This window comes from Monodon monoceros, unplaced genomic scaffold, assembly GCF_005190385.1.
Source record: "Monodon monoceros isolate NGI ecotype Baffin Bay Population unplaced genomic scaffold, NGI_Narwhal_1 Super_Scaffold_2, whole genome shotgun sequence".
In the NCBI taxonomy this organism is placed as follows: Eukaryota; Metazoa; Chordata; class Mammalia; order Artiodactyla; family Monodontidae; genus Monodon; species Monodon monoceros.
The window spans coordinates 31647253-31668287 of record NW_021703776.1 but is presented as its reverse complement, the minus strand read 5'-3'; the positions used below and the strand labels follow the sequence as shown (position 1 = coordinate 31668287).

General features: G+C 38.6%; 1 protein-coding gene across 1 annotated transcript in view; it reads left to right on the top strand.

Annotated features, from left to right (window-relative positions):
- The window catches only part of DNAH11 (dynein axonemal heavy chain 11), a 315311-nt gene that overhangs the window by 45611 nt on the left and 248665 nt on the right, over positions 1-21035 (top strand). Inside the window, 9 exon segments of the mRNA XM_029233957.1 lie at positions 4305-4442; positions 4761-4885; positions 5445-5640; positions 7949-8053; positions 8204-8596; positions 14793-15125; positions 15967-16221; positions 16304-16473; positions 16694-16916. Of these exon segments, the coding sequence (XP_029089790.1) occupies positions 4305-4442; positions 4761-4885; positions 5445-5640; positions 7949-8053; positions 8204-8596; positions 14793-15125; positions 15967-16221; positions 16304-16473; positions 16694-16916 (1938 nt within the window).

Genomic DNA, 21035 nt, shown 5'->3' with positions numbered 1-21035 from the left:
TAAGAAGGACAATGTCTGTACTGTCCATAAAAAAACTCTTAGTTCCAATGTGACAAGGAAACCGCAAGTTCAAATGACGTTTATTCTCATCCTGGAGGGTAACTTTTATGTATCTGTGATGTTGAAAAATTAAGGTAATGTATACTGCATAAAAGGTTAAGACTCTGTTTACTACTACTTTCTGGCTTTACAACCTCCCCAAAGAATATTTTCTCTCTGTCTTTCCTATTTTACACTTGGACTTAAGTCCCACTAAGCGTATCAGGTGGTCAAAATGAGATGTGGCTGGGAAGCTTCTGGTATTGTTCCAGTTGCGGTTGATATGATAAGGGCTTGAAAGAGAATGTTGTGAAATAAATATGTTTCCCTACTGTAGTTGGAGTATACTTCTTTGTGAAATCTATGAGGCAATGTTTACTTCAGAATGTTAACATCAAGTCCAAAGTTAACAAAACAGTGGTTGTAAGAAGAAAGTTAATACTTTGCATTTTGCTAGGTAGCAGCTAAGTAGATTTTAAATATTTAGTAGTTTCTACAGTAATTTTTTTTTGAAGTATAGTTGATTTGTTTCAGGTGGTCAGCAAAGTGATTCAGTTATATATATGTGTGTATATATATATATATACATATACATATTCTTTTTCAGAGTCTTTTCCCTTATAGATTATTACAAGATATTGAGTATAGTCTCCTGTGCTATACAGTAGGTCTTTGTTATCTATTTTATATTTACTAATGTGTATATGTTAATCCCAAACTCCTAATTTATCCCTCCCCAATCCCTCGGCCCTTTGGTAACCATAAGTTTGTTTTCTATGTCTGTGAGTCTCTTTTTGTTTTGTAAATAAGTTCACTGGTATCATTTTTTAGATTCCACATGTAAGTGATGTCATATGATTCTTGTCTTTGTCTGGCTTACTTAGTATGATGATCACTAGGTCCATCCATGTTGCTGCAAATGGCATCATTTCATTTTTCTGTGGCTGAGTAATATTTCATCGTATATATATATATATATATATATATATATATATATATATACCATATCTTCTTTATCCATTCATCTGTCGATGGACATTTAGGTTGCTTCCATGTCTTGGCTATTGTAAATAGTGCTACTATGAACATTGGGGTGCATGTGTCTTTTTGAGTTAAAGTTTTCTGTGGATATATATGCCAGAATGGGATTGTTGGATCACGTGGTAGCTATTTTTAGTTTTTTAAGGAACCTCCATACTGCTCTCCATAGTGGCTGCACCAATTTACATTCCCACCAACAGTTCTACAGTAGGTATAATTGATATTACCAGAAGAAAAGCAAGTGTGTGTTTGTCTAAACTGGCCTCTTAAGATATGGTTAGATTTATATTTCAGTTGGTATAATTTTTTCCTTGTGTTGATTTTTTTAGTAAGTACAGTTTTTGGAAATGTTTACAAATTATTTACAATGATGCTGTTTTTTAATAAAAACAAATTTGGGGGAACACCCATTAGTTTTCTAAGAGGAAGAACAAAGCTCTTTCTCTTGCCATGTCACATCACTAACAAGGCACAAACCTTAGTGTATGGTTTTCTGTCACCTTGATGATATTTAGTTATTTTGAGAAACTATCTCCTTTTGTTTCAGAGAAAATATCTATATAACAGACCGAATAGCTAACATTTTCTGAAGCCCACATAGAGTAAGTAAATAACAAAATAGCAATTTTAAATGGCACCTTGGCTGATGAGTTCCTACACAAGGCAGCAGAGGCTCTGATGCCAGACTGCCCAGTGTTCATATCAAATGCCAACTCTGCACTGGCTGTGAAAATTTGGGCAAGTTATCCCCTTCCCATAACTCACTTTCCCTATCTGGAGCATGTGATAACAATAGCATTTTTAACACCCTTAAAATATAGTGCCTGGCACCTAGTCAGCATTCTATAAACATTGCTTGTACAAAAATATGTATGTTTATTACATTATTTTGTTTGCAAAGAAAGCTGTCTCACACTGATGCACAGAAGAATCCCCGTGGGGCAGAAGACAAGACAGGAGGCAAATAGAAATCCAAGGTTAGGCTCACCAGACAGCTCAGCTTTGTGGAAACAGGGGGTTAGGGTTACTCTGAGATGACCGAGTGGAGGGAGTTCTGGAACTACATACTTCTCCTTACTGGTCATGTGATTCTGTTTTAGTTCACGTGTCTGCTTTTTCTGTCCCCTTACTCACTGGCTTCCTCTGCTCGCTAGTACAGTTGACCCTTGAACAATGCAGGGGTTAGGGGCATTGACCTCCTATGTAGTTGAAAATCACTGTTTAACTTTTGGCTCCCCCAGAACTTAACTAACAGTAGCCTACTGTTGACCGGAAGCCTTACCAATAATGAGCGTTCGATTAATACATATTTTGTATATGTATTATATAATGTATTCTTATGATAAAGTCAGCTAGAGAAAAGAAAATGTTATTAAGAAAATCATAAGGAAGAGAAAACATCTTTACAAGACTGTACTCCATCGATCCCGTGAGTTTATGTCATCTGTTTACAAGATGAATCGTCAGGACCTACATCAATATTGCCTTGCACAATACAAAACACTGTAGATCTTACATGTATTACTAACACGAGACATAAAGAAATGAAAAGATAATGTGAAAAAGAAATTCATATTTATTTACAGGTATAATGATTCATTGATAAAAAGCAGCAGCAATATGATTGCTTTATGGTAGCCTAGTGTAATCAATAGGGTTGTTTCACGGGAGCCTAGCCTATACACTAATGAATGAATCATTATAAAATTTTTATGGCATAGAGTATTACAATCATACTCTAATATAATATTGGAAACATTATTTTAAAAAAACCACCTGTGATGATAGGGTGATATTCAGTTTATCCAATTATGAGAGAAAGGCATACTGTATGGTAGTGTAATTTTTTGAAAGCAAAGTTATAAAACAGTAAGAAAACTAACACATTATTAATTTGATTTTAAATAACACCTTATACCTATGTAGGGATAGACTAGTATCTACATATATTTCATGCACTCATGACGTACCTTTTCTTAAATTTTTTGATATTTCTTGGCAGTGTGGTTTGTCTCGTCTGAGAACAATTTTCAAATTGTCGCAGTTCTCCAAAAAATTTACCAGTGTATTTATTGAGAAAGTTTTGTGTAAAAGTGGACCCACGCATTTCAAGCTCGTTTTGTCAAGGTTCAACTGTAGGTTCTTTTCACTCGTAAATTTTACCGGCATAGGTTCAGCCTGCCATGCCCTCATTCTTTTTCTGAGAAAGACTGCAATTATCTCAAGGCATTGGTTTCAGCCAGTACTTTGACACTGAACGAACTGTCAGCCCGTGGAGTGCTTGTCCTTGGAACAGGTCGCCACTGCTGCCCCAGCTGCTGTGTTGGGGGTAGCTGGGCCCTGTGGTACAAAACACGGGAGGCCATGGGCAGGACGGTCACTGTGACTGACGCTTCCGGTGTAACTTTTTTTTAAATTTATTTTATAAAATAAAAGTATAGTTGAAGTATAGTTGATTTATTGGGTTGGCCAAAAAGTTCATTTGGATTTTTCCATAAGATGTTACTTGGCAAACAGAAAATCTAAGTCTAGAGGACATACAGCAGATTACACTTAGCAAATATGAAGATGATTTCTTTTTTTTTTTTTAACAGCTGGGAATTTTATAGCTTTCCTCTTTCTCCTCAAATTGTATGTTTTTAAAAAAAATTTATTGAAGCGCAATTGATTTACAGTGTTGTGTTAATTTCTGCTGTACAGCAAAGTGATTCAGTTATGCATTCTTTTCCATATTCTTTTCCATTATGGTTTATCACAGGATAACAGTATAATTATTAACGTGTGACCTAGAGGTCCTTGATATGGCTTTCCTTATTCTAAAGAGTATATGTGTAGGAGGGAAGAGCAAATAAGAAGTACGCAATCTTGCTTCTGTTCTTAAATCTGCAAAGCATCTTCTACAACGTTTCCTGATGTCCAACAGGAAGTAGGGGTGTCGGCTGTGATCAGGGATTTCTAACAGACAGTGGTTTGCTTCTGACTCCTCATTTGCTGCTGAGGAAGGGAAACTGCTTTACATTTAGAATTTGCTTTATTGGATGCATAGAAATTTTAGTGAGATGCTAAAGTGTTTTCAGTCTGAAGACATTGCAGGATACTTGCAGGGATCTAGATTTTTGCTTTGTATCTAGTCACGTAGGAAGTTTAATAGAGGAAATAGTGAATCGAGTATTTGTATTAAAAACCCATGGTGGTTAACCTTTCTTTCACTTTGATTTTTATAGCTTTTGACTGTATTTGGGAATTTCCTTGAGAAACCAGTTGTCATGGAAATTTTCAGCCCACGTTACAGCACACTTGTGCACATGTTCAGTGCAGAGTTGGATATGTGTAAGCAATTGTATAATGAACACGTGCAACAGGTGAGTGGGGGGGCGATAAAGTCTGACAGACCCACAGTTTCATATTGTGGGTCAGGGTGTCAAGTAGAGCTCCACTGAATGATAACTGAAGAGTAGATACAGGCCCTAAAATTTTTATGCTTTTATGTAATTGATTTCCTTATGGATATGAAGAACCTGCTTTAGGACAGTAACTCTTCTACTAATCAGGTTACTTTGCACGTATGTTCTTTATATTTGTACTGTAAATGTTCCAGAATTAACAGTTGCCTACAAGGTTGGAGTGTACCCTGATTAAATGTTCCCTTTCATCATCTTCACCACAATATCAATTTGCAGATTGAACAAGGAAATGTAGTCCTTAACAAGAATATGCCATTTACCTCAGGAAATATCACATGGGCTAAAGAGGTCATGGACCGACTTCAAATGTTTTGGTCAAACTTTGCATCTCTTCGTGATCTGTAAGTAGCTAGGATTCTTTCGTGGTAACGTTATCCCTTCGACACAGGCAATTTTTATATAGGGTAGTGAGCTGTTCATTTTAGCACTTAAAGAGTCACTGCCTTACTTAACTCTTGTCATTGCTTGGGCTCATTGAGAGGGATTTATCCCCATGGTTTGGGAGTATGTTTAGGACTTAGAACTTCATATATTTCCATGTTTTTAGGTCTTTTTTCACTTTTCCATTTCACCCACAATATGTTGATAGCTTTTTGTTATTGTTTTTCCTTTCTCCAATAGCTAGCACTCCCGTTATTTTGCAGACTTTTGTATCTTTTTCTCTTCTTTGTAGGAATTGATAACTTGTTGCTGTTTGCATTTAGTAAAATGTTTGGAGTTCCATTTATTTCATATCTTTTAAGGCACAGACTATGCAGAAGCATTATTTGACCTTTATTGATTTTCTTCCTGATTTTTATAGTGTACTTTCTTATTTCTATCATATATTACTGTAAAGTAGCTAAGCTGAGATCTATCTAATGTATAGAAAAGTAAAAAATAAAAAACATATTCCTACAGATTCTTGGAAAGTCCTGATGATGCCTGGATTTATCAGAAGTATACTGAAATGAGAGCTTTGCTAGACCAGTTTGAAAATCGTATCTATAATGAATGGAAAAGTAATGTGGATGAAATCTGTGAATTCAATTTGAATCAACCCTTGGTTAAATTCAGTGCCGTAAGTGGTCTTCTCAATGTCAACTTTGACCCAAAGGTAAGGGTTTGATATTTTTTAAATGTTTCATAGATGCCCTTTTTATTATAAGAATATTCCTCATACCTCCATTCATTTGTATTTTATTTTGGGAAAATGTCAGTGCTACGAGGACTCTAACTAAAAACAACTTCTAATAGGTCTTTGTTTTAGGGATTTGCTTATCAAATTCTATATTAATTATTCTTTCTTGTTTTGTCTTGTAACTATTTATTTGCCACTCCCACTTTACTGGATAATGAGTTACTTGAGAGGAGGGTCCATTGGATTTCATCTTTGTGTTTTGTGTGTCTAACATAGTGTCTGGCACTTGGTAACATTTAATAAATATTAACTCAATTGAACAGAATTGTTAGTCTTTGATCAGATATTTTCTGGCTTAGGTTTTCTTGCCCTGTCTCATGGCAGTCCAGCTGTATGCCTAGGAGGTGAAAGTTAGCCTCACTGAGTTTAATAGTCACAGTCTGTACTCAAATTCTGTTCTCTTCCCCCGAAATATTACAAAGAATTGCATCACTTATTTTTTCTTATTAACCTCAGCTCAGGTATATAAATATGTGACCTGGAGGACTGAGGGTTTGCTTTACCTTCTGATTTCATAAAACCAATTTATAGAAACTGAATTCCTGAGATGTTTTAGGGATAATCCCTACAATTTTACCTGAAGGGATTATAAATATACCAAATATATTGTACTAGTGAACCTATGGAGTGACAGCCTAAGGAAGTCAACTGGTTTACCTTCTAAAGCATGTTATGTGGTCTTTTCCTCAGAAACTGTGATTTAGGGCTACAGTCAGTTTTGCTACAACACGACATATGCATTCCTAAAATTCACTGCACTATGGAAGACTGCACAATAAAAAGTACATTGCTGATGGGGAAAATGAGGGTTAGGGTACAGTACTCAAAAACTTTGTCAGTGATAACGTTTAAAAAAATAAATAACTCAGACAGAAAGACAAATATTGTATGATATCACTTATATGTGGAATCTAAAAAATACAACAAACTAGTGAATATAACAGAAGAAGCAGACTCACAGATATAGAAAACAGACTAGTGGTTACTCCTGGGGGGAGGGAAGGGGTGGGGCAACATAGGGGTAGGTGATTAAGAGGAACAAACTATTAGGTATAAAATAAGCTACAAGGATATATTATTGTACAACACGGGGAATATAGTAAATGTTTTATAATAACTATAAATGGAGTATAACCTTTAAAAATTGAATCACTATATTGTACACATATAACTTACATAATATACAGCAACTATACTCCAATTAAAAAATAACAATAAAAACAGAAAAACAAAAAAAGGAACTTAGGAAGAACAGTAGCATAGTTTTATACATTTTAAGTGGTCAAGTAATATATAAATGCTCCAATGAATATAGTACCTTCCCTTGACAAAGACCTGAAGTTTGCTCAGGGAAGTGTGTTATGACTTGTGCATTACTGTGAGGTGGTGGAAGGAAGGTCATTTGAAACCAGACAGAAAGTTGGGCCACCAGAAGTTGGATGGGCTGGCTCATCACACACCTATGAGTGGAGGTACCTGGTGGATGTTTGTGGTGTGTGCATATGAGCATTTTGCATATTCCTAAGCCTTTTTGTTCAGCTGGTTGCAGTTTTTAGCATTTACCTAGCTGTTTATTGCTGATGAAACTACAGTTAAGCAAAGACAAAACTTGTGGCATGTTCACAATCCTCCCTCATGTATAATCGTGTTGTGTTTTCAAAACAAGCATTATTATAGAGCTAGCGGTGTTTGGAAAAGACCGAGGTCGGCTTATGGCCACCCATTTCAGATCTTGGCGTGTATATGTTGCTCTTTTATTGCTTGAATTCTTTCTCTGACAGTGGGCCATAGCCAATGATTTCTACCTTTATTATTTATACTTCTGCATCATATGGAATGTATGATTGTTGCTTTTAAAAAGCATAAGAAACAAAAGCCCCTTTGCCTTGACAGTTTGAAAATATTGTAATCATTGGATGAAGTTTTAAGCGTTTGATTTTAAAAATAGAATGATATTCTTGGGCATCCCTGGTGGCGCAGTGGTTCAGAGTCCGCCTGCCGATGCAGGGGACATGGGTTCGTGCCTCCCTTCCGCGAAGATCCCACATGCTGCGGAGCAGCTGGGCCCGTGAGCCATGGCCGCTGAGCCTATGCGTCCAGAGCCTGTGTTCTGCAACGGGAGAGGCCACAACAGTGAGAGGCCTGCGTACCGCAAAAAAAAAAAAAAAAAAAAAGAATGATATTCTTAAATCATGTTAAATAATCCTTGCTTTTCTTTTAATAGCTAGTGGCCGTATTAAGAGAAGTTAAATACCTTTTGATGTTGAAGAAATCAGACATACCGGATTCAGCCTTAGCCATCTTCAAAAAAAGAAACACTCTTTTAAAGGTCTGTGTTTTCAGATATTAGGGTGGATTTTGAATAGAAAGTTTGAATTTTAATTATTAACATGTAGACCTAAGATACTTCCATGCCTCCAAGAGAAAGTAGCTTTAACACATGTGGCCCTTTTTGTCTTGGGGTTTTCTTTTGAATCAGTCCATTGGAAATCTTGAACTTCTTGTGCAAGGATATAATAAGCTGAAACAGACTCTTCTGGAAGTTGAATACCCCCTGGTTGAGGAAGAGCTGAGGTCTGTGGATGAGGAACTGCAGGCAGCCGCCACATCACTGACATGGCAGGATGACTGCTGGGGGGACATCGAGAGGATGAAGACGGCCACCTCAGAGTTGGAGCGCAGAGTGGAGCATGCGCAGAACAACGTCAAAGTGATTCAGCAGACGATGCGGGCTTGGGTGGAGTGCACACTCCTTCCCCGGAGAGAACACAGGCGGGAGACCGCCTTGACTTGGGAGGACAAGGGTGATTTGTTTACGAAAAAATACACGCTAATCCAGGAAGGTGGCTGCAAGATACACAACTTGGTTGAGGTACTTGCTTTAAAGGCTTCGAAATGTATAGCAGATCCTTTCACTTAGTTTAGAAAAGAGCAAAAATAGGTAACCTAATAATGGAGGGCCCTTTTTCTGGGTCCAAAAGAACTTTAGGTATGGTTTTGTTAAGCATTGCAAACGGAGGAATTTGTGTTACTTGTCTGTAATTTCTGTGGCCCTCGCTGTGCTCATTTCTGAGGGAAGAGAGAGGAATGTGAGATCTTTTGATGAAACAGAAAGGCTAGAGATGGTGTCCTTACCTTGGTCATAGTTATCTCCTGTTTTGCTGAATGCCTCTATGTGTCATCCATCTTGTTTACCTCATCTCCTGTAACGCTGTCAGCCATCTCCTGAGGGTGGCAACAGTAGTTGCTCTCCTCATAACAAGTACTCGAGTTTTTACAACAGTGATAGGCACTATTCCAGGGTTATCAGTGTAAGAGAAGACAAATAAAACAACAAGAACAAAGAACAGAAGGCAGAGAAACAAAAGCATAAAACAAAAAATCTCTTGCCTCTTGGATCTTACATCCTAGTTAGGGAAGATAGAAAGAGAAAATAACAAATATATAGTAGTATCTTCAATCGGTCACATGAGCAATGGTGAAAAATAAAGCAGAGATGGTGGGATAGAGAAGCAGTAGCAGGTGGGGTGGACACTGTGTATGAGGTAGTTAGAAAGGCCTCTTTACTAAGGTAGCATTTCTGCAGAGAACTGAAAGGGAATGCGCTAGGTGGGAAATGGAAGAAGGATGTTCTAGGTATCAAAGTACACAAGCTTTACGGTAGGAGTATGGGTCGCTTGTCTAAGGGTCAGTTAGAGAGCCAACATGCCTGAAGCAGAATTTCCAGGGGGAATAATAGTAGGCGATGAAGTTTGCAAGGGCTTAAGGGTACATCCCACTGGATCAACGGGCCATTTTGAGAACGTTGGGTTTTACTCTGAGGGAAAATAGCAGCTGGAGACTCTCTGTTCAGAAGCTTTCCCTGTTGAGTGTAAACTACAGGGGGGTCAGGAGATGGTAGACAAGGAGACCGTTAGGAGATGAGTCTGTAATCCAAGTGAAGATGGCTTGGGTCCAGACGGTAGTGAAAAAAACAGTCGTATGCTGGATGTATTTTGAAGGCAGAGCCAAGAGAATTTGCTGTGATCAGTCAGAGGAGAGAGAAGTTAAGATGACGTTGACGTTTTTGGTCTGGGCTGCTGGAAGAATAGAGTTTCCCTTTACTGATATGGGGAGGGCTATGGCAGAGCAGATTTTGCAGGAAAAAGACAGGATTTGTTTTTGGGCACATTAGTTGGAGATGCCTGCCCAAGGGCAGATTTTTGCATAGGCTGGCATTGCAATTGTGTGAAGAAAGGGTTTGAAGAGTAACAAACTTGCTCACCGAAAAGTAAGATGTGGTACATTTGATATGCTGTATTGAGTATGTGTCACAAGAAGAAAAGAAAGAAAAGAATTCATATGGATTTCAAAGTTTCTGTTGACTTCCAAGTTTGTCTGAAACATGTAAGAAAGTTTTAATTTTCCCTACTGGTAACAATTTGCTAGGACAAAGACTTTGCCTTCTTAGATGACTGCCTGTGTTAGCATCCTTGGGCTGCTATAACAAAGTACCACAAATGGATGTCTTAAAGCAATGAAATGTATTCTCTCTCAGTCTGGAGGCTAGAAGTCTGAAATCAAGGTGTGGGCAGGGCCATGCTCCCTCTGAAGGCTCCCCCTAAGGCCTGGGTAGCCTTGAGGGAATCTCGGGGATGTTCTGATATGTAAAGAAGGTATATATCTGGAAAGTTGTTTTTTCAGCAATGTCTCAACTTAGTCATGACCTCGACTGTTCCTAGTTTGCCGAGATGGCTGTGAATTATTCTGCGACTTTCAGGACATCCTTACAAGTGTTTATGCATTGGAATCTGCCTCATGGAGGACAGATGATGGATTACAATTAGTTTCTTCTGATACATTTTATTGATAGTAGGAAAGTGGGCTCCCTAAACACTAACTTGGGGGTTTTAGACAAGTAAGATATATGAATGTTGATTATAATGCATTGAAAATATTGCCAGTACATGACTAGAAATAGTTACAAACAAGGTTTTGCAGTGGTATTCTCGGAGAATAAAGTTGGAATTTTTCTACTAGTAAATGGACTCTTTTTCCCTTAAGTCAAAAACTAAGAAGCTTGGAAGTCACTTAGACCTGTGGAGTGCTTCCAACTTGAGGGAACTCAACTTCAAAATAGAGATGAAATGATTATTTGTTTCTGTAAGTTATCTTTTAAGTGACTTTTCCCCCTCTTATCAGCACATGAAATTGAGCTTGGTTCTCAGATTTCCAGCAAGGAATGTGGTTTAGGGGAAAGACATAGAAACACAGCAGAAGGTATGTGAGTTCTGCCCTTTCATGCTGCATCCTTTGTGGCTGTAGGATCTCTGTGGATGGTCTGCATTCAGTGTCTCAGATGAAGAGAGAAGGGCAGAACCGTGGAAGATTGGGTCTGGAAGGGACCCGAGCGATCGTGTAGTGACCCAAAGCCCTCCTTTCTTTTCCTTTTCCTCCCTTTACCCTAGATTGTTGAACATACAACAATTTCTTAAAAGTGGCACTGTAGTGATATAAGCTGGATCTCTTGGTATGAGAAAGTATGAACAGTGAGGCAATCACAGGTATATTACTGTGATATGTTGGAAAGAGCCCTACTCTGGGGAGTCAAGAGGACTGGCTTCTAGTTCTAGCTCAGCTGCTTACTTCCTATGAATGTGACGCTGGATGTGCTTTAGGTCTTTGTTTTATACCTTAAAGATGAAGAGCCTGAACAAGATAGTCTTTGAGGATTTTTTTTCACCCTTCCAACCCCTAAACTAGCTCCTACAACGGAGCCAGGACTGCTGTGTACAGCTGCCTGGGATGTGTACTGCCCAGCGCCAGGGGTGTGGGTCACATACACTACACAGATGTGAATGCTTCCACGTGGTTGGCAGGCAAGACAGCATCCCTGAAAAGAGCAGTTCTTAGATTTGTTTGAGGACAAAAAACCCTCAAAGAACTTGTTCATCTCTGCCCTGCTTTATCAGGATCCAGACTCACCTCTGTAGTTCTGATTCTTGCCTGTACCACACACCTTTGAATCCTGGATCATATATCCACAGTAGTGAATAATCACAGAAAGCAGAGAGCATAATCTACCTTATAATCAGCTCCCACTTTAGTGTCGTCTTTTCTGTGTGCTATAGTAGTTTCTGCCTTGGGCATCTGCCCTCTGGCCTGTATAGACTGTGTAACTTTTGCCACTCAGAAGGTACTTCTGGAATCAACCTTGCTGCTTACCTGACCTTTTCAAATCGCTGTCCCTAGGCCTGCCACACTGTGCCCAACCTCTAGCAGTCCTTAACCATGTCCGTGTCTGGCCCTGTCATGCCCACTGGCCCATCCATTACTTTACCCACATGCTAGGGAGATGCTGAGGTCAAAGACTTTCATATTGTTGAAGCACAGAGGGAGCCTGGACTTCACCAGGCCAGTGTTTCCCAAGCCAAGTTACTGTTTTTCCACAATCTGCTTATAGGTGGTTGGCACAAAATATCTTTGTGTTTGGAGACAATTGGTTAAACCAGGTTAAATGGACTTTAACATAATAGGTACACTGTGAGTCTCCAAGAATGGCCTAAAACACATAGCTCTTTGCTGACTTGGTGATCTTTAGATATCCCAGAACAGCGTTCTTGGGAGGACCACTTTGGGAAACCTCATTTACAGGTGAGGCCAGGGCAGGCAATGTCCAAGGCCACAGAGAGTCAGGGACAGGGCCAGAACCAGAGCCCAGGCCCCATACATCTAGGATGCATTGGGAACTAGTGTATTTCTTGTGTGCATAATATTTGAAGATAGCAATCTTCTTAATGATTTCACCTGTAAAGAATGACTTTTTTTACATCTTTATTGGAGTATAATTGCTTTACAATGGTGTGTTAGTTTCTGCTTTATAACAAAGTGAATCAGTTATACATATACATATGTTCCCATATCTCTTCCCTCTTGCATCTCCCTCCCTCCCACCCTCCCTATCCCACCCCTCCAGGTGGTCACAAAGCACCAAGCTGATGTCCCTGTGCTATGCGGCTCCTTCCCACTAGCTATCTACCTTACGTTAGGTAGTGTATATATGTCCATGACACTCTCTCGCTTTGTCACAGCTTACCCTTCCCGCTCCCCATATCCTCAAGTCCATTCTCTAGTAGGTCTGTGTCTTTATTCCTGTCTTACCCCTAGGTTCTTCATGACATTTTTTTCCCTTAAATTCCATATATATGTGTTAGCATATGGTATTTGTCTTTCTCTTTCTGACTTACTTCACTCTGTATGACAGACTCTAGGTCTATCCACCTCATTACAAATAGCTCAATTTTGTTTCTTTTTATGGCTGAGTAATATTCCATTGTATATATGTGCCACATCTTCTTTATCCATTCATCCGATGATGGGCACTTAGGTTGTTTCCACCCCCTGGCTATTGTAAATAGAGCTGCAATGAACATTTTGGTACATGACTCTTTTTGAATTATGGTTTTCTCAGGGTATATGCCCAGTAGTGGGATTGCTGGGTCATATGGTCGTTCTATTTGTAGTTCTTTAAGGAACCTCCATACTGTTCTCCATAGTGGCTGTATCAATTTACATTCCCACCAGCAGTGCAAGAGTGTTCCCTTTTCTCCACACCCTCTCCAGCATTTATTGTTTGTAGATTTTTTGATGATGGTCATTCTGACTGGTGTGAGATGATATCTCATTGTAGTTTTGATTTGCATTTCTCTAATGATTAATGATGTTGAGCATTCTTTCATGTGTTTGTTGGCAGTCTGTATATCTTCTTTGGAGAAATGTCTATTTAGGTCTTCTGCCCATTTTTGGATTGGGTTGTTTGTCTTTTTGTTATTGAGCTGCATGAGCTGCTTATAAATTTTGGAGATTAATCCTTTGTGAGTTGCTTCATTTGCAAATATTTTCTCCCATTCTGAGGGTTGTCTTTTGGTCTTGTTTCCTTTGCTGTGCAAAAGCTTTTAAGTTTCATTAGGTCCCATTTGTTTATTTTTGTTTTTATTTCCATTTCTCTAGGAAGCGGGTCCAAAAGGATCTTGCTGTGATTTATGTCATAGAGTGTTCTGCCTATGTTTTCCTCTAAGAGTTTGATTGTTTCTGGCCTTACGTTTAGGTCTTTAATCCATTTTGAGCTTATTTTTGTGTATGGTGTTAGGGAGTGATCTAATCTCATAGTTTTACATGTACCTGTCCAGTTTTCCCAGCACCACTTATTGAAGAGGCTGTCCTTTCTCCACTGTACATTCCTGCCTCCTTTACAAAGATAAGGTGACCATATGTGCGTGGGTTTATCTCTGGGCTTTCTATCCTGTTCCATTGATCTATCTTTCTGTTTTTGTGCCAGTACCATACTGTCTTGATTACTGTTGCTTTGTAGTATAGTCTGAAGTCAGGAAGCCTGATTCCTCCAGCTCCATTTTTCGTTCTCAAGATTGCTTTGGCTATTTGGGGCCTTTTGTGTTTCCATACAAATTGTGAAATTTTTTGTTCCTCTTCTGTGAAAAATGCCAGTGGTAGTTTGATAGGGATTGCATTGAATCTGTAGTTTGCTTTGGGTGGTAGAGTCATTTTCACAATGTTGATTCTTCCAATCCAAGAACATGGTATCTCTCTCCATCTATTTGTATCATCTTTAATTTCTTTCATCAGTGTCTTATAATTTTCTGCATACAGGTCTTTTGTCTCCTTAGGTAGGTTTATTCCTAGATATTTTATTCTTTTTGTTGCAATGGTAAATGGGAGTGTTTTCTTGATTTCACTTTCAGCTTTTTCATCATTAGTGTATAGGAATGCCAGAGATTTCTGTGCATTAATTTTGTATCCTGCTACTTTACCAAATTCATTGATTAGCTCTAGTAGTTTTCTGGTAGCATCTTTAAAGAATGACTTTTGAATGTATCTTATAAGTGAACTAAATGTTACAAAATCCTGCTTAGATCATTGCCGTCTAGGTTAAGATTCTGCAACTAAGCATTTGAATGTTTCTATGCTGTGCCCCCAAATGTAGCCCCTTTAACAAGCCATTTAAATGGACAGCTTTTGTTTTTATACTCACTGTTGTCTATACTGGTCTATTAATACTTGTCTGTTTGTAGGAAAATAGGATGCTGTTTAGAGCCACTCCTTCTCTGGATGCTTGGAAGATTTATGTAGAATTTATTGATGACATCGTGGTGGAAGGCTTTTTTCAAGCAATAATGCATGACTTAGACTTCTTCCTGATGAACACAGAGAAACAACTGAAATCTGCACCGTTTTTTCAAGCACAGATGATCTTAATGCCCCCGGAGATTCTGTTTAAACCTTCTTTAGAAAGAGAGGCTGGGGATGGCTTCTATGATCTGGTGGAAGAAATGCTGTGCAGTAGTTTCCGAATGTCTGCCCAGATGAAGCGAGTAGCAGCACATCTGGAAATAGCAAATTACCAGGTATGTTCTTTGTAAATGGGTATTACATTTATTGTGAAGTATATACATATTAATAGATTAAGAGATTATAAATACGTTTATTGGTAGTATTACTGAATACTGAATTCAGAGAACAGAATCCAAAGAAATCAGCACTGAACAGGAAATATTACTCTAAAAAAATTCAATATATTTACATATATGTTAACCAATTTCGCACATCTCTTTAGAGTTACAAATAAATGCCAAGCTAATTCCAAGGCTTTTAATCTGAATATACTTCGATTTTGAGTTCTAGTGTTCTCCATTCTAATGTCCACTGTTTTTTGCTGTATTTACACCAAGTATGATTAATTTTGTTTGTATTTAACGTAAAAGCAAGATGCTGTGAGCAGATCCTGAGGCAGCCAGGAAAACCAGAAATTTTAGAACAGCTCTTTAAAATAGGATAAAGCCACATGAAAGAAAATGCCTCATTCCTAGATATATAAATGCAAAAGAGAAAATATTAAGAAGCAATATTTCCGATGAAAAGACAGAGAAGGATATAGAGGGTTGTAACTTCCCAGGATTCAAAAAAAATGTGCTTACTCAACTACCCAGTCATTTGAATGCTGAGTGCCCATACATATACATATATATTAATTACAATTATGATTAATTATAAAATTAGCTTTTATATTAATGATTCAAAATAAATTGGGGTAATGGGGAGCACAAGGAAAGGAGAAGTGGGAAAAGCAACACGGTTTTTGATTTTACCAACTATTCTTTTGAAGAATGGCCTTGGATAATGTTAGGTTGCACATAATTGATAGAGCAGGGTTGGCTTTCATAAGTGCTTGGTTCTCCCCTCATTTAGAATGATATGGACAATGTGCTGGGCCTGGTGGAGGTCAGGCAGGAGATCATGAAGAGAGTGGCAGACGTCATCAACAAAGTCTTGGACTTCAGAAACACCCTGGACACATACGCTTACCTCTGGGTGGATGACCGGACCGAGTTTATGAAGCGCTTCCTCCTGTATGGCCATACTGTGTCATCTGAGGAGACAGGGCCTCACGCAAATGAAGACATTCCCGGACAACCACCAACACTCGAGCAATTCAAAGAAGAGGCAAGGCAAACCCTCTGCATTTATGTAGTTACTAGCTTTTGATTGAGTTGTTATACAGTGACTATTTTTTTTCTAATTGTAGATTGACATTTATGAGGCTTTGTATGTTCAGATGAGCAAGCTTGATGACTTCAGAGTGTTTGATGGTTGGTTCAAGGTGGACATGAAGCCTTTCAAAGTGAGCTTGCTAAACATTATCAGGAAATGGAGCTGGATGTTTCAGGAGCATCTTTTGAGATTTGTCATTGGCAGGTAGTCTTTGGTATTTGGAATGATAACTTTTAACACCTGACTCCTTCTTAAAATTGAGATATTAATTTAAAGAGCATTAAAACTGCCAGTTCTGTAAGAGAGATAGCAAGTAATGTTTAATTAGGTAAATAGTGAAAATTAGATTCAGTCAGAAGTCATACTTCTGAATGTTTTAATGAGCTTAATTTGTGTTTGTGTGTGTGTATACATGTTTTTATAGTCTGAATGAGCTACAAGAGTTTATAAAGGAGACAGATGCTGGACTTCAGAGAGAATTAAGTGAAGGCGATCACGATGGTTTAGTTGACATTATGGGGCATCTTCTGGCTGTAAGAAGCCGCCAGAGAGCTACCGATGAACTCTTTGAACCACTAAAAGAAACCATCACACTCTTGGAAACGTATGGCCAGAAGATGCCTGAGCACGTCTATGCTCAGCTAGAGGTCAGTGAGGTGCTAAAATAACCATGATTACCATAAACTGAGCATCTCCTGTTCTTCTCATGCACTCTCTTATGACACCCTCATAACACCCTATACTGTAGATATTAGTGTTTTCATTTTACAGCTTAGGAATCTGAAGCTTAAAGGGACTTAGTAATTTTCTCAAGGTCACACAAGTAGTAAAGCCAGCCCACATGAATCTAGGGGTGTTTCATGCCCACATCCTCGCTCTGCCTGGCTGTACTCCACTGCCTTCGTGTTAGAAGGTATTCAGGTCATAGAGAGCCTCTAAGTTACTTTTTTGGGTTCCACTTATATCATCACTTTCACATGTGAAACAAATTCCAGCTCTCTTTCATTTAAATTGCCTGTCAGTTGAGAAGTGACCTAGTCTTTGGAAACATATCATGGACATGTTAAGAAAGAATAAGTAAAGCCCAGTTTGGCTGGAGAAATCACTTTCCTAAACAGGATTTCTGTGTCATCCTCCTCTTTCCGTGTTCTGGAATGACTTGGTGGCTGCTGTGTGCCAAACAGTGTACAAAGTCTTTGTAGTTATAACTGAAATCACGAATAAAAATCTCACAATTGAGGCTCTATTCCCATGCCCATATTGAGGTTCTGTAGGTAGTTTATATGCTTATGTCATCCACCAACTTCCAGGGTGAGCTTAGGTTTAACCTTGCAATGTGATCAGTGGACGCATTAACTAAAGAGCTTTTATTGAATTCTATCTAGTTCAGTGATTAGAGCATGGAACTCAAACTTAGATTTGTTTTCTGCTAGTCCGTCTCATCTGCTTGCCTCAGAGCATGCTTCCTCTTCGGTAAAATATCCCTCAAGATCCCTCACTTTTTAAATTTGTCTATACTGTCTCCAGTTCCCCATTTTTAAAAAAACTGAGGTGAAATTTACAGTTCACATAACGTAAAAGTAACCATTTCAAAGTGTGTGGCATTTAGTACGTTCAGGAGGTTGTGTAATCACTGCCTGTCTCTAGTTTCAGAACATTTTCCTCACCCCCAAAGAGACTCCATACCCATTAGCTGTCATTCCCCACTCCTCCCCTACTACCTGCCACCAATTTGGGGCTACTGCTGATCCTTTCCTGTCTTTACGGGCTTACTTACTGTAGATACTTCATATAAGTGGAATTATACAATGTGTGACCTTTTGTATCTGGCTTCTCTCACCTGGCATGACGATTTTGAGGTTCATGAACGTTGTAGCATATATCGCTACTTCATTCCTTTTTATGGCTGAATAATGTTCCGTTGTATGTGTGTGTGTGTGTGTGTGTGTGTGTTTGTGTGTGTGTTTGTGTATGTATGTATGTGTGTATATACACACATATACAGTTTGTTTAGCCTTTCACCCATTGAGGAATATTGGGGCTCTTTTCATCTTCTGGCTATTGTGAATAATGCTGCTGTGGACATCGGTGCACACATATTTGTTTGAGTACCTGTTTTCAGATCTTTTTGGAAAACACCTAGGAGTGGAATTGCCGGGTCATATGGGAATTCCAAGTTTAACTTTTTGAGGAACCACCAAAATGTTTTTCACAGCAGCTGCTCCATTTTATATTCCTCATTTTGTTTTGTGAGGATGAAGTGCAACAATGTGTTTATAGATGCTCTCTTGACTACAAAGAATTACTATATATGAATCATTAGATTCTGTTTAAGTATAAAACTGTCTTTAGAACTGAAAATCCAGTTAGACATGGAGTGAGAGATGATGTGGATAGATACATAACAAGAGTGAGACGTGAAATAGTCAACAGTAGAGCACACTATAAATGTCTGTTTTTAGGAAGATTGGGATATTCTTTGAGTCAGACCTTGAACCTTAAAATTTTATGTCATATAGAGAAACCAGTCATAACACAAGTAATTGATGGGGGATTATGGCCATGGCCTCCAGAATTTGTATTATAGAAGTTTGGCTCCCACTTCACTAAAGCTAGATTCTAGTCATTTCTGTTGTCTGTTTTTAGGTCTTTAACAAATTTTCCTGATTACATATGACACCTTGTATACATTGTTCAATAGTAAGCTAATTAGGAGAGTGTAACGATGCAGACATGTTTGATCAGGTCACTTAGTTCTGACTATTGTCTTAGTTGTTTATGAAAATGGAGGTGTATGTATTCAGTTTCAGTGCTGTGGTCAGGTGGAAGATTTAAAAATCTTTTATGTGTTTCTTAGTTTATATGCTTTCTAATGGACTCTTTATGTTTCCAAGATGAATAAAAGCAAATGTGCTCTTCTGCCTTTTTTCTATAAAAATAAAAGTTTGGCTCACTAAGGTTTTTGCAGTATTGAAAATATTAGACTTTTCAGTATTTCAGAAGTGAGCCACACTCTTAGCTCTGTGTGTGTCTCGATGTCGGTAATTCAGGCTGGTCAGGAGGAAAAATAAGATATACAAGCAGTTCAGGTTGCTCGTGGAGGATAACAACGTCCCAATTTTGTTTTAATTTAAGCAATTTGTGAGAGTTGCTGTTTCTCCTTCATAATCATTAGCAGTCATAACATTTCCCAAAACTTGCCTGTGCTTGGTTTGATGCTAAAAAAGCCCCTAGGCATGGCTGTGTCCTCACACCCTATCTATAGTGTGCTCTGAAGCTAGATTACACTTCTGATCTATAGATTTTATCAAGTCCCTTCCCTGTTAAGAAACCTTCATTGACTGCCTCTAGCCTCAGAATCCGGTCCAGTTTCTGTAGAGCCCACACTCTCACCCCATCCTGCATTGGAAATCTTACCTCACGGGATGTTGAGGGGTCTCACCCTCATCTCTGCCTGTGGAAATCCAGTCATTGTTTTGCACCTCTGATGCAGTGTTCGTTCCTTGAGTGGATCAGTATCAGTCCAACTTTGGAGGTCATCTGATCTTTTGGTTTTCAGTGAAGGTTTATTTTTATCCAGTGGAAGCTTCTTTGGAATCCCCAAATATAAAGCAGGTAACAGCAGGTCTAGTGTCATTGAAGAAGGTTAAGGTTAAGGAGCCTGAACCCACTGATGTGACCTCTTCAAGTCTTCTCTCCCGTGGCCCCGAAGGGACTCCCTGTGACAGTTAGGTTCCATGGGGTCAATTGGAAATGCAAAGTGACACTCTGGACAGATGAGGATGCAGAGTTTTGATGAGAAGAAGGATGGAAGAGCAAGATGAAAAACAAGGAGCTTTAGAGCTCAAGTCTTTTAGTTCCTGGCCTGGTCGTGTATTGCCATCGTGATACCACGTTGCCTCCCAAGCATTTTAATTCCATAACATATAGACCTCCTGATCGAAGTTAATACATTCTGTCATGTAGAATAGTTATTTTGTATACCTCTCATTCACTCCGACAGATGATACAACAGTTTAAATCTCAAGAATGTGTTTTATCTTTGTAGCCCTCCTCCACCACTCAGATACGATTTATACTTAGCACAGCGCACTCTTCATAATTGGCAGTTACGAAATCATTCATCAGATATTTATCAGGGTTACAAAATAGTCTTTAGAACCGATTTTTGTGCTTCAGCGACACAAGTAGAGTCCTATCACCATGGGTGGTTTTGTGTGACGAAACAATTTCAGTGTCCTGAGAGATGACACAGAGAAACAATGCTTTCTTAGTCTGGACACAAGGAATGCTTTTCAACAGCAGTTAAGCACAAGGGCTCTTCAAAGAAAGTAAGTTGCTGTTGTCCTAGTTGCATTGTAGTCAGGGACAGCAGAGTTGAGTTGCTACCTGAACAATTCATGGCTGCTTTTGTCTTCCATCAAGTAGGAATTAACCTTCCCTTTCCTCATCTTACTTCAAAAATCCTAGTCATTTAAAATTAACCCAAATGTTCAAACTCTCCATCCAGACCAAGTAAAAACACAGCTTTGGGAGCCAGAGGAAAACGAAGGATAAGATTGAGTCACATTTTCATCTCTGCCCACCAGATTCAGAGCGTCTTTTTTCGCTTGCTAAATTGCTAAACATGGCTCCACTTCTAGTTGTTAGATCAGCAAAGTCATTTTCAGAGCACTTTAATGTTATTCCCTCAATAGTAAAACAATTTGGAAATTTCTGTTTATTTTGAAAAGGTTTTCATTTATGCTGAGGTAGATCTTATACCA